Raw genomic sequence first — 13,480 nt, forward strand, 5'->3', positions numbered from 1 at the left:
AGCCAGAGGGTGGTGAATCTATGGAATTCGCTGCCACAGAAGGCTCTGGAGGCTAGATCATTGAGTATATTTAAGACAGAGATAGATAATTTCTCAATTGTCAAGGGGATCAATTGTTACAAGAAGATAGTGTGAGACTGGGGTTGAGAAAGCTACCAGGCATGATTGAATGGTGGAGCATGTTCCAAAATAAACCTGTTGGACCATAACCTATTGTGACTACCCCAGTCCAACACTGGCAACTCTAAATCATGGTTTAATGACTTGTTTAGCTTGCATCTACCCACTCCCCTCAACTCAATTAGAAAACCCAGCCCCACTCAGTTCTGGGGAAGAGTCATATTTAGCTGCTGCTGAGGGGCCTGTTAGCCTTGCAGCGCCTCCTGTGGTCAGAGATGGGAGAGGTACAGCAGTGCCTTCTGTGGCCGGAGGTGGGAGAGGTACAGCATACACATAGCTAAAACTACAAGTCGGACAAAGTGAGGACTGCAGATGTTGGAGATCAGAGTGGAGATTGTGATGCTGGAAAAGCACAGCTAGTCAAGCAGCATCCGAGGAGCAGGGGAATCGACACATCCGGCTAAAGCCCTTCGTCAGGAATGAGGCTTGTGGGCCAAGGGGGCTGAGAGATAAATGGGAGGGGGGTGAGTGGACCTGGGGGGAGGTGGAAGATAGCTGAGACTGTGTTAGGTAGATGAAGGTGATAGGTCAAAGTGGAGGGTGGAATGGGTAGATGGTAAGGAAGGTGGACAGGTAGGACAGGTCAAGAGGGTGGTGCTGAGTTGGATGGTTGGATATGGGATAAGGTGGGGGTGGGGGTGGGGAGATGAGGAAACTGGTGAAATCCACAATGGTGCCATGGGGTTGGAGAGTCCCAAGACAGAAGATGAGGCATTCTTCCTCCAAGCGTTGGGTGGTAAGCTTTGGCAATGGAGGAGGCCCAGGACCTGGGAGAATGCTTCAGAGACTATCTCTGGGACACCTGCATGAAGCAACCCCACTGCCCCGTGGCTGAACACTTTAACTCCCCCTCCCACTTCCCCAAGGACATGTAAATCCTGGGTCACCTCCATTGCCAAACCCTTACCATGTGCTGCCTGGAGGCAGAATGCCTCATCTTTCACCCTTGGACACTCCAACCAATGGGCAGCATGGTGGCTTACAGTGCCAGGGACCCAGGTTCGATTCCAGCCTTGGGTGACTGTGTGGAGTTGCACATTCTCCCCGTATCTGCGTGCGTGTGCTCTGGTTTCCTCCCATAGTCTAAAGATGTGCAGCTTAGCTGAATTGGCCGTGCTAAATTGCCCACAGTGTTAGGTGCATTAGTTGGAGGGAAATGGGTTTGGGTGGGTTACTCTTTGGAGGGTCAGTGTGGCCCTTTGGGCTGAAGGGTCTGTTTCCACACTGTAAGTAATCTAATCTAACCATAGGGCATCAATGTGGATTTCACCAGTTTCTTCCTCCTCCTTCCTCCCCCCCCCCCCCCCCCCCCCAACTCAGTACCACCCTCTCGTACTGTCCTTCTTTCCCATCTATCTGCTCCGCCCTCCTCCCCCCCCCAATCTCTCAGCCCCCTTGGTCCACAAGCCTCATTCGTGATGAAGGGCTTCAGCAAGAAATGTCGATTCTCCTGCTCCTTGGATACTGCCTGACCCACTGTTCTTCTCCAGCAGCACACTCTTGACTCTAAAACTACAACTCCCGGCGTGCCGCGCGATTGCGCATGCGCTCTAGTCGATTGTTGGCGGCGGGCCCGCCCGACGAACAGCAACATCCGCTATGATTGGTTTAGCGCTGCCGTGACGTCAGGCCCCGCCTACTGGTCCAATCGCGTGGGAGGTTATTGGGGCTGGCGCTCGGTCTTCAATGAACGTTTAACCGTTAGCTCGAGCTGCGAGAGTCCGTCAATGGGGGCCAGCGGCAGCACCAGGCGTGTATCCTTCGGTAAAGACGATCAGGAGCGAGTGACAGTTTTACAGGGAATGAGGGTGAGTGAGGGCAGTGGGGGTGGTGAATGGGGAAGGATGATGGATGGTCGTAGATAGAGGATGGAGTGATGATGGATGGGAGGGTTGTGGGGGACGGGGAGGAATAATGGATGTGAGAGATGGAGGGATAACGGATGGAAAGAGCAAGAGAGGATGGAGTGATGATGGATGGGAGGATAGTGGGTGGAGGGGTGGGATAATGGATGTGAGAGAGTGGGATGATGGAGGGATAACGGATGGAAAGAGCAAGAGAGGATGGAGTGATGATGGATGGGAGGGTTATGGGGGATAGGGGTGGGATAAAGTGGAATATGGATGGGAGGGATTAGAGAGAGGGAAACTGCTTGGAAAGAGATGGAGAAGATGGAGTGATGATGGATGGGGTGAAGGAGTGGATGAGATGGGTGGCAGTAGGGGAAGGGGAGGAATGATGGATGGAAAGGTGTTGGGGAGGTGTGTGGGATGATAGATGGGAGTGCATGGGGAGGGTTGAGGGATTATGGATGGAGGTAGGTAGAGGATGGCCTGATGAAGATGGGAGGGTAGTGGGGGAAGGAGAGGGATAATGGATTAGGGAGGGACGGGTGATGAATGGGATAAGGTGGGATGATGAATGGGAGAGAGTGGGAGGGTGGTGGGATAATGGATGGAAGGAGGTAGAGAGAATGGAGTGATGATGGGTGGAGTGACGGAGTTGAAGGGATGATAGGTGGCAGTAGGAGAAGGGGAGTGATGATGGGAGGAGAGCGGGTGGGCAGCAAGAGGGGTGATGGATGGGTTAAGGTGGGATGATGCATGGGAGAGAGTGGGGAGGAGAGAGTGATGGATGGGAGGGTTTATGGATGCATGGGATTAGGGAAGAGGGAGGGAAAATGGATGAAACAGGCAGAGAGGATGGAGTAATGATGGTTGGAGTGAAGGTGTGGATGTGATGATGGATGGGTGGCAGGAGCGGAAGGGGAGGAATGATGGATGGAGGGGGGTGGGGAGGAGTGAGGACTGATTAATGGAATAAAGGGGGGTGTTGGATTCGCGAGAATGGGGAGAGGGGCATTATGGATGGGTGGAGAGTGGAATGATGCTGGATGGAAGGGTTGTGGGGTTAGGGGTGGGATTATGGATGGGGTAAGCTGGGAGGTGGATGGGAGACAGTGTGGAGGAGGGAGAAATAATAGATGGAAGGAAGTAGAGAGAATGAAGTGATGATGGATAGGTTGAAGGAGTGGAAGGGATAATGGATTTATTGGGGAAGGGGAAGGATGATTGATATAAAGAGGGTGGAGAGGAGGTTGTGGGGAAAGGGAGTGAAAATGGATGTGAAGGGGTGGTGCTGAGATGGGAATGATGGCTGGATAGAAGTGAGGAGGAAGGTGGTGTGATAAGTGGGAGGATGGTTGGGGGGGTTATGGAGAGAGGGATGATGGATGGGCTGTGATGGATAGGCGGGAAGGGAGAGGGTGGGATAGTAGATGAGAGGGGGTGAGGAAGAGATAGGGATGGGGTGGTTGGGTGGGTGTGAGGAGAAAGGTGGAATGGTAAATGGAAGGATAGTGCAGAGGAGAATGGGAGGTGGTATGGAATTAGGGGTGATGGGTAAAAGGGAGGGGTGATTGATGGGAGAGGGTAAGGATGGTGGTTTTGGAGTGTGGCAGGTTGATGGATGGGAGAAAGCTGGTTTCATGGGAAGGGATGATGGATGGGAGTGGGGTCATGCAAGAAATGAAATGAGGTGAGGAGAGATGAGTGAAGGCAGGTATAGGGGTGTAGATGTGGAGGTGAAATTGGGGATGTGTGTGAAATGAAGGAAGGATGCATGCAGTGCAAGATGAGATGGATGTGGGAATGAGGAGAAAATCATGCAGGGAATGAGAGGAGATGGGAGGCCAGGGGATTGAGTGGTGGTTGAAAGAGGGTAGGCGTGATGGAGGCAAATTGATTATGAGAGGTGAATGGGGTGGGGGGAGATGACCATAAACTAAGGGGTTGGGAGAAGTTATGACTCATACACAGCCCTATCAAGTGGGGAGTGCTCTGGTTGTTATTAGATCTGAATCTTATGTGGTATACTTGGAAAATTTAACCTAACTCAATTTCTTGTGTGTGTTGTGATTCACCACTTTCTCTGACTCTCAAAAAAAAAGTCTTGCTTATAACAACAAGGGTGAACACAGGGCTTCCATTCCTCTCCTTTGATTTTATTTGATTTATTGTTGTCACGTACACCAAGATAGAGTGAAAAATCTTGTTTTGCGTGCTGTACAGGCAGATCATACAAGGTGCATCAGGGTAACAGCACAGAATGTGCAAAACAGCATTACAGGTGTAGAGAGATCAATCTCAATCTTTCCCTGGATAATTAGTGGCCAGAGTTGTCTTTTGGTACTTACTTTCTCATTTCAAGTTGACCTGTTCTCTTGAATGGTCAATTTTCTTAACACCCTACTATTTAAATGTAGCAAACTCTCTCTGTCTTTTTTTCCACCACCTCCACAGCCTCCTCAATCTGGGCTCCTGGTAGAAATTTGGAAATCTGATCTGATTTGGAATTGAAAAGGAAAGTCAACTTTTTTTTTGGTCAGTAACCAGCATTAAGAGCTGGGGAAACTAATGGGGCTAAAGATAGATAAGTCCCCTGACGTGGTGGGATACATCTATTCATCAGTGGAACCAAGGTTGTGATGGTCGAGAGCGTCAAGTTCCAAGGAGTGACAATTACCAACAATCTGTCTTATACCACCCACATTGATGTGATTGTCAAGAAGGCGCAACAACATCTGTTCTTCCTCAGGAGGCTAAGGAAATTCAGCATGTCCATAAGGACCCTCACCAACTTTTAAAGATTTATCATAAAGAGCATTCTATCTGGATGCATCAAGGCTTAGCATGGCAATTGCTCTGCTCAGGATCACAGGAAGTTAGAGTTGTGAACACAGTCCAGTCATGACGCAACCAACCTCCGATCTACTGACTCTACCTACATTTCTTGTTGCCGCAGAAAGGCAGCCAGCATCAACAAAGACTTCTTCCACCCCATCTGGCTGTGTTCTCCTCCAATGTCTTCCACCAGACAGAAGATACAACTGCTTAAACACACGTACCAACAGATTCAAAAACAGCTACCTCCATGCTGTTATTAGACTTCTGAATGGACTTTAAAAATGTGTTGCTGGAAAAGTGCAACAGGTCAGGCAGCATCAAAGGAGAAGGAGAATCGACGGGCTTGTGCCCGAAACGTCGATTCTCCTTCTCCTTTGATGCTGCCTGACCTGCTGCGCTTTTCCAGCAACACATTTTTAAGCTCTGATCTCCAGCATCTGCAGTCCTCACTTTCTCCTTCTGAATGGACCTGTCAGATTTCAAATCGAATGTTGACTTTATTTTTTTGTGCACCTTCTTTGTAGCTGTAACTTTGTATTCCTTGCTTTGTTCAATCGCTCTGTGATCTTTGTATGTTATTATCTGCTTGTACTGCACGCTAAACAAACCTTTTCACTGTACTTCGGTACATGGGACAATAATAAATCAAATATTAAGGGAAGTAGGTACAGGGATAGTGGATGCACTGGTCATAATCATTTGGAAACAACAAATTTAAAGGTTTTGTATCTGAATGCACAAAACATTTGGAATAAAATTAATGAGTTAATGTCAGATCAGTCATGATCCTATTGAATGACAAAGCAAGCTCAAGAGACTGAACTGCCTACCCCTGCTCCTATTGCTTATGATCAGGAGGGTGAGAATGCCTTGGATGGGAATATACACCTGCTGGCTTTGTCCTTCTGTGATGAGGAGGTCATGTCTTGTTTTTGAGGGGGGTTGGCAGGTTCCTGCAGTGCATTGTAGCTTTCTTCACTGCCACCAAGGCAATATACTGACCCAATAATTAAATAAAGAACCAAAAGAACTGTGCCGGAAATCAAAAACAAAAACAGAAGTTGTTGGAAAAATTCAACTGAGGAATCTCCAGCACCGGGGAGATCATCACCCAAATCCTTGCTTAGGCGTCTTCTCTCATCCTCAGAGGAAACCCTTTCGGAAAGCCTGTGTGGCTTTGACCCAGCTCTAAAACTATGGGCATGATTTTCAATGCTTGGCAACTCCAAGAGAAATACCAGAAACAACACCAGCAACTCTAAATGGCAACCTGACCAAGGCTTTTGACTCAGTCAGTTGGAAAGTGCAATGCAAGATCCTGTCAAAGGCTAGCTGTCTCATGAAATTCATCAACGTCCTCTGTCTGCTCCTTTACGCAATGCTGGTGACGGTCCTCACTGATAATATTCAGACTCCTCTGGGGTCAAATAGGGATGTGTCGTTCCCGCACCGTTTGCTCTACCTTCATTGCCACTGTTAGGGGTAATAGCATGGATAGAGGATTGGTTAACTAACAGAAAGCAAAGAGTGGGGATAAATGGGTGTTTTTCTGGTTGATCAGAGGCCTCAGGAATCAGTGTTGGATGTACAATTGATTACAATTCACATAAATGATTTGGAGTTTGGGACCAAGTGTAGTGAGTCAAAGTTCTCAGATGACAGTAAGATGAGTGGTTGTGCAAAGTGTGCACAGGATACTGTAAGTTTGCGGGGATGGGGAATTATGGACCGATTAACTTTACGACTGTAGTGGGGAAAATGCTTGAGTCTATTAATGAAGAAATAGAAAGGCATCTAGATAGAAATTGTGATTAAAAAAACCTTTGCAAGAACTGTAACAAACACTACATTGGACAAACAGGTAGAAAACTAGCCACGAGGGTACATGAACATCAACTAGCCACAAAAAGACATGACCCACTCTCACTCGTATCTTTACATATAGATGAGAAAGGACACCACTTTGACTGGGACAACGCATCCACCCTCGGACAAGCCAAACAGAGACATCGAGAATTCCTAGAAGCGTGGCATTCCAACCAGAACTCTATCAACAAACACGTTGATTTGGATCCCATTTACCACCCCCTGAGAAAAATAACAGAAAATGACATCACAGGAAATGACATCACCAAGCCAAGGAAACCCAAACACATAAATAGAAAGTGTGCCATACCACCAGCGCTTCATCCAGAGGCTCACTGATGATGTTACCTAGTATGGTGATGAAACGTCTGAAAGCGAACCTTCCAGCTCAACAAGCAAACGTACATCCAAAAATTGTCAGGTTAGGCAGATACAGCATCGGTTGATGAAAGGCAGGTCATGGTTGACTAATCTTTTGGAATTTTATGAAGACATTACAAACACAGCAGACAAAGGGAAGCTAGTAGATGTGGTGTATCTAGATTTCCAAAAGGCATTTGACAAGGTGTCGCTTAAAAGGCTGCTGCATAAGATAAAGATACGCAGCATTAGTGGTAAAAGCATTAGTGTGGATAGAGGATTGATTAACCAACAGGAAGCAAAGAGTGGAAACAAATGAGTCCTATTCTGGTTGGCAATCGGGCTCTCGTGGTGTGCCTCAGGGATCAATGTTGGGACTGCAATTATTCACAATTTGCATAAATGATTTCGAGTTGGGGACCATGTGTAGTGTGATAAGTTTTGTGGGTGATACTAGGATGAATGATAGAGTGAAGTCGGGGGAGGACTCTGAAACTTTGTAAAGGGACTTGGATAATTTGAGTGGGCAAATGTCTGGCAGATGGAATACAATGTTAATAAATGTGAAGTCATTTATTTCGATAGGAATTACAGTAAAAAGGACTATTACTTGAATGGTAAGAAATTGGAGTACACTGCTGTGCAGATGACCTGAGTGTCCTTGTGCATGAATCATAGAAGGTTGGTTTGCAGGTACAGCAGGTAATTAAGAAGGCAAATAGTATTTTCATTGCTAAAGAGGTTGAGTTTATAAACAGAGAGGTTATGTTGCTGCTGTACAGGGTGCTGGTGAGGCCACACCTGGCATACTGTGTGCAGTTTTGGTATTCTTTGATTGAGAAAGGACGTACTGGCACTGGAGGGAGTGCCGATGGAGGTTCAATAGGTTGATTCTGGAGATGAAGGGTTTGGCTGATGAGAGACAGAGTAGACTGGGATTATGTCCATTGGAATTTAGAAGAATGAGGTGAGAAATTATAGAAACATATAAAATTATGAAAGGAATAGGTAAAACAGAAGTAGAGAGGATGTTTCCACTGGCGGGTGAAACTAGGACAAGAGGGCATAGCCTCAAAATTAGGAGGAGCAGATTTATGACTGAATTGAGGATGAAGTTCTTCACCCAGAAAGGAGTGAATCTGTGGAATTCCCTGCTCAGTGAAGTGTTTGAGACTTCCTCAGTAAATGTTTTTAAAGCTGAGGTTTTTTGAATGGTAAAGGAATTAAGGGTTATGGTGAGAGGGCTGGTAAGTGGAGCTGAGTCCATGAAAAGATCAGTCATGATCTTATTGAATGGCGGGTCAGGCACCAAGGGCCAGATGGCTTACTCCTGCTCTTGGGTCTTACTTCCTTATGATATAGATAGGTTAAGTGAATGGGCAAGGATCTGGCAGATGGAGTACAATGTTGGTAAATATAGGTCATCTATTTTGATTCATAATAGCAGCAAAATTGACTATTATTTAAATGGTGAAACATTGCATAATGCTGCAGTGCAGAGAGACCTGGGTACCTGTGTGCATGGATCACAAAGAGTTGGTTTGCTGGTGCAGCAGCTAATTAAAAAGACAAATGGTATATTGCCCTTCATTGCTAGAGGGATGGAATTTAAAACAGGGAGGTTCTGCTGCAGCTGTTTAGGATGCTGGTGAGGCCTCACCTGGAGTAATGTGTACAGTTTTGGTTTCCTTACTTCAGAAAGGGTATATTGGCACTAGAGAGGGTGCAGAGGAGATTTACTAGGCTGATTCCAGAGTTGAGAGGGTTGGCTTCGGAGGAGAGACTGAATAGATTAGGACGATACTCATTGGAAATAAGAAAATTGGGGAGGAGAATCTTATAGAAACATCAAAAATTATGAAGATAATAGATAATATAGAAGCAGGGCGGTTGTTTCCACTGGTGGGTCAAACTAGAACTAGGGGACATAGTCCTAAATCTGTTGCACCTTATTTTGAGGCTGAGTTAGTAGGAACCTCATCACTCAAAGGTTTGTGAATCTGTCAAATTCCCTGCCCAGTGAAGCAATTGAGGCTACCTCACTGAATATCTTTAAGGCAAAGATGGAGTTTAGAACAGTAAAGGAATTAGGAGTTAAGATAAACAGACAGGTGAGTGGAGCTGAGTACACAGAAAGGTTTTGTTGAATGACTGAGCAGGCTTGACAGGCCTGCTCCTATTTCTTGTGTTCTTCATCTTTTCAAGACAGGCTTCCTAGTAGTGTGGACATTATCTATAGAACAGATGGAAAACTTTTTATGTCAAACAATTTAAATTCAAGAAGAAAGTGACACTGACCTTGCATGTGGAAACTCAGTCTGTGGATGACAATATCGTTTCTGCACTCTTAAAGAGAATCTTCAAGCATCACTTAATGCCTTTGTAGAAGCATACTGAAGAATTGGTGTCAGCTTTAATTTTCTGAAGACTGAATTCCTTTACCAACCTGCCCCAAGTCTAGTTGTACTACATCCATCCATTAAGATCAATGAAGGAATCCTCCCAAATGTGGAGCATTTTCCCCTACCTAGGAAGCTACCTCTCTTCGAAGGCTGACATTGATGTGGAGATTCAGCATTGCCTCCAATCTGTGAGCATTGCCTTTGAATATCTAAGGATGAGAAAATTCGATGACCGTGACAACCGTGCTCATACCAGGATCCTTGTGGATAAGGCAGTCATCCTTCTGATTCTCCTGCATGGCTGTGAAACTTGGACTACATATAGACACCAACGCAAGGCCCTTGCGAAGTACCGTCGATGCTGTTTGAGATGGATTCTCCGCATCAGCGGGAGGACAGGTATACTAGCATCAGTGTCCTTATAGCAGCTAACAGCAGCAGCTTCAATGCCACAATCATTCAAAACCAATTCCGCTGGGCCGGACACCTGTTTAAGGTGCCTGAGTTCTGATGGCCAAAGCAAATCTTCAGCTGTTCAAGGAAGGCACTTGAACAAGAGAACAAAGCAAGTGTTTCTAAGACTCTGTGATGGCTTCCCTCAAGAAATGCATCATAGACATTAATGCACAGAATACCCTCATTCAGAAGAAACTGACTTGGAGGAAACTCCTGTATGAAGGGATGCCATTCTTTGAGAATACCCGTTGGCAAGAGGAAGTACGGAAATGGAATTGGAGAAAAGCATGCCAGTGGCCTCGAGGGCAAAGACTAACTTCTCCTCCTGCAAACACCTGCCAATTTTGTGTTTGGAATTGCAGTCCTAGGATTGGGCTTATTCGACACCCAACCCTCAAATCCCATGACCAGTGATATGGAATATCCTAGGTGAACAATCATACTCGTTAGTGAGTGATAATCAGTGGTGGTGATAATAATAATGCATCATATAAACGATATAGTTTGCAGCCATTGTGTGTCAGTGGTGGAATAGGATGCTGATTTCAATCTTGTATCTGTTGACAAGAATATCCAGTTATATGCTCACTTACGTGGCACCATTTTGGCATCTAAGGAAATATATGCCATGTTTTTAAAAGGCCCAACAGCTCACTGTGTGAGATTTTTTTTGTGATAATTTCTCTTTGTAGCTCCAGCCTATCCAGTGGCACTCGTTTAGTGCATGAAAGTTCAGGGCAGCTGTGATCCCTGCCCCATTTCTCCGATGTCAATGAAATAAATTTGCTCAGTATCATATTTTACAATTCAACAGGAGAGTGCTCTTGGAGTGCTGTGGTAGTGTTCCTACCTCTGAGCCAGGAGGCCCAGGTCCCATCAAGTCCCATCTGCTCCAGTGGTGTGTATGAAGAGGTTGCTTATAAAATGTCTACAGTTTGACAGGCTACTGTCTAGTATCAGTTGTCACCTGCAGAAGAGCAAATAAGGGTACATGCTGAAGATGAGAACTCTTGGAAGGTGTTCTCCAACAGTACTGAATTAACTTTGTAGGTCGGATGAGCAAAGAGTTGGATATCCAACGTGAAGGTGTTTTAGAATAATGAGTGAGAAATTCAATTAAAAAAAAACCATCAGAATGTTTTAATACTTTCACAATTACTCTCATCTGATTATCCTATGTGAAGTTAATACTATTTAAACTCATTGTTTTCGACAGTTGACTGGGAAAATTTACACTCCACTGCTAGAAGTAGAAATTGAACTGATTTGTGCAGAGTTGTATTTTAGGATCTGAAGTTGAAATCTATGAAACTTAGATATGAATAAATGTCATTGTCTGCCGAGTGTGTCCGTAATTGTTTTTAATTTTCCTTTTCTCCTTTTTATCCTTGACTTGTTCCATCGTGAATATGCTGACATTGTAAAGCTCTCTTTCTGTGGTGGTTGCTGTCAAGTTCACGTGGATATTATTGGTGATCTGATGCAGCTCATGTCTCTGATCAAATTAATTGGAACCCTGGATAGCAATTAAGAAGGAGAGCATACCTATGTTTTTATTATCTGGAAGAGCTCTTATACACAATTGAACATTCGTTTTCCTAACACTAATCACCGACGGTGTTTTCATTTGTTAACCACCACCGTGTTTTCATTATCTGTGTTTTCCAGTTGATTAATTTACACATAAAGCCCAGGTAATTCTCACCTCAAAGGTGAGAGAGGGGCAGGGAGCTTAATCATAATGAAGTGGAGACAAAAGCTCTATCGACTGTGGTCCTTACATCTCTAAAGGCATCAGGACTATTGCTGGACACCCATCACAAAAGTAGCCACAGAAGAGGGGTAGACAGACGGCAGCTATTATCCCCTCTACTGCCCACTGTCTGGACATGTTCATGGCCAACTTGGCAAGGCCAATGAGAAAGTCCTCCAATTTGCCCACAGCACTCTTCACCCGATGCCCAAAGATCAGTAGCATGGATCGAGAATTTTTTTTTTATATAAACCTGGAGAAATTTGCAGCACCTGCATTCTGATTTTTTTTCCCACATCTCTCAACTCTACTGGTGACCCATGAACATTCAAGACGGAGTCATAGAGATGTACAGCATGGAAACAGACCCTTCGGTCCAACTCGTCCACGCCGACCAGATATCCCAACCCAAGCTAGTCCTACCTGCCAGCACCTGGCCCATTTCCCTCCAAACCCTTCCTATTCATATACCCATCCAGATGCCTTCTAAATGTTGCAATTGTACTAGCTTCCACCACTTCCTCTGGCAGCTCATTCCATACACGTACCACCCTCTGACTGAAAAAGTTGCCTCTTGGGTCTCTTATATCTTTCCCCTCTTACTCTAAAACTATGCCCTCTAGTTCTGGACTCCCCCACCCCAGGGAAAAGACTTTGTCTATTTATCCTATCCATGATTTTATAAAGATCTATAAGGTCACCCCTCAGCTTCTGACTCTCCAGGGAAAACAGCCCTAACCTATTCAACTTCTCCCTATAGCTCAAATCCTTCAACCCTGGCAACATCCTTGTAAATCTTTTCTGAACTCTTTCAAGTTTCACATCTTTCCGTTAGGAAGGAGACCAGAATTGAACGCAATATTTTAGCAGTGGCCTAACCAATGTCCTGTACAGCCGCAACATGCCCTCCCAACTCCTGTACTCAATACTCTGATCAATAAAGAAAAGCATACCAAACCTTCTTCACTATCCTATCCACCTGCAACTTCACTTTCAAGGAGCTATGAACCTGCATTCCAAGCAGGTTCAGCAACACTCTTTGTTCAGCAACACTCCCTATGACCTTACCATTAAATGTATAAGTCCTGCTAAGATTTGCTTTCCCAAAATGTACTTCTCATTTATCTAAATTAAACTCAATATGCCACTTAGCCTATTGGCCCATCTGATCAAGTCCTGTTGTAATCTGAGGTAACCTTCTTTGTCCTTGATGTATTTGTAAAAACACTTTGGATTCTCCTTAATTCTATTTGCCAAAGTTATCTCCTGTCCCCTTTTTGCCCTCCTGATTTCCCTCTTAAGTATACTCTTACTGCCTTTATACTCTTCTAAGGATTCACTTGATCTATCTTGTCTATACCTGACATATGCTTCCTACCTTTTGTTAACCAAACCCTCAATTTCTTTAGTCATCCAGCATTCCCTATACCTACCAGCCTTTCCTTTCACCCTAACAGGAATATACTGTGTCTGGACTCTTGTTATTTCATTTCGAAGGGCTTCCCATTTTCTAGCCATCCCTTTACCTTCAAACATCTGTGTCTAATCAGCTTTTGAAAGTTCTTGTCTAATACCGTCAAAATTAGCCTTCCTCCAGTTTCAAACTTCAACTTTTAGATCTGGTCTATCCTTTTCCATCACTATTTTAAACCTAATAGAATTATGGTCACTGGCCCCAAAATGTTTCCCCCACTGACACCTCAGTCACTTGCCGTGCCTTATTTCCCAAGAGTAGGTCAAGTTTTGCACTTTCTCTAGTAGTTACATCTATGTACTGA

At 45.0% G+C, this 13,480-nt stretch overlaps 1 protein-coding gene across 3 annotated transcripts in view; it reads left to right on the forward strand.

Moving 5' to 3' along the window:
* The first annotated feature begins 1,824 nt into the window (after positions 1-1,824).
* LOC140483585 (MICOS complex subunit mic25-a-like) overlaps positions 1,825-13,480 on the forward strand; it is a 513,939-nt gene continuing 502,283 nt past the window's right edge. For 2 of the 3 annotated variants that reach the window (XM_072581810.1, XM_072581812.1), the window contains exon 1: positions 1,825-1,988. In XM_072581810.1, coding sequence (XP_072437911.1) covers positions 1,908-1,988 — 81 coding nt within the window. In that variant the 5' untranslated portion in view covers positions 1,825-1,907. The remainder of the gene's footprint in view (positions 1,989-13,480) is intronic. The other variant, XM_072581811.1, reaches the window with a different exon arrangement.

The sequence above is a fragment of the Chiloscyllium punctatum genome, chromosome 12 (genome assembly GCF_047496795.1).
Source record: "Chiloscyllium punctatum isolate Juve2018m chromosome 12, sChiPun1.3, whole genome shotgun sequence".
Taxonomy (NCBI): domain Eukaryota; kingdom Metazoa; phylum Chordata; class Chondrichthyes; order Orectolobiformes; family Hemiscylliidae; genus Chiloscyllium; species Chiloscyllium punctatum.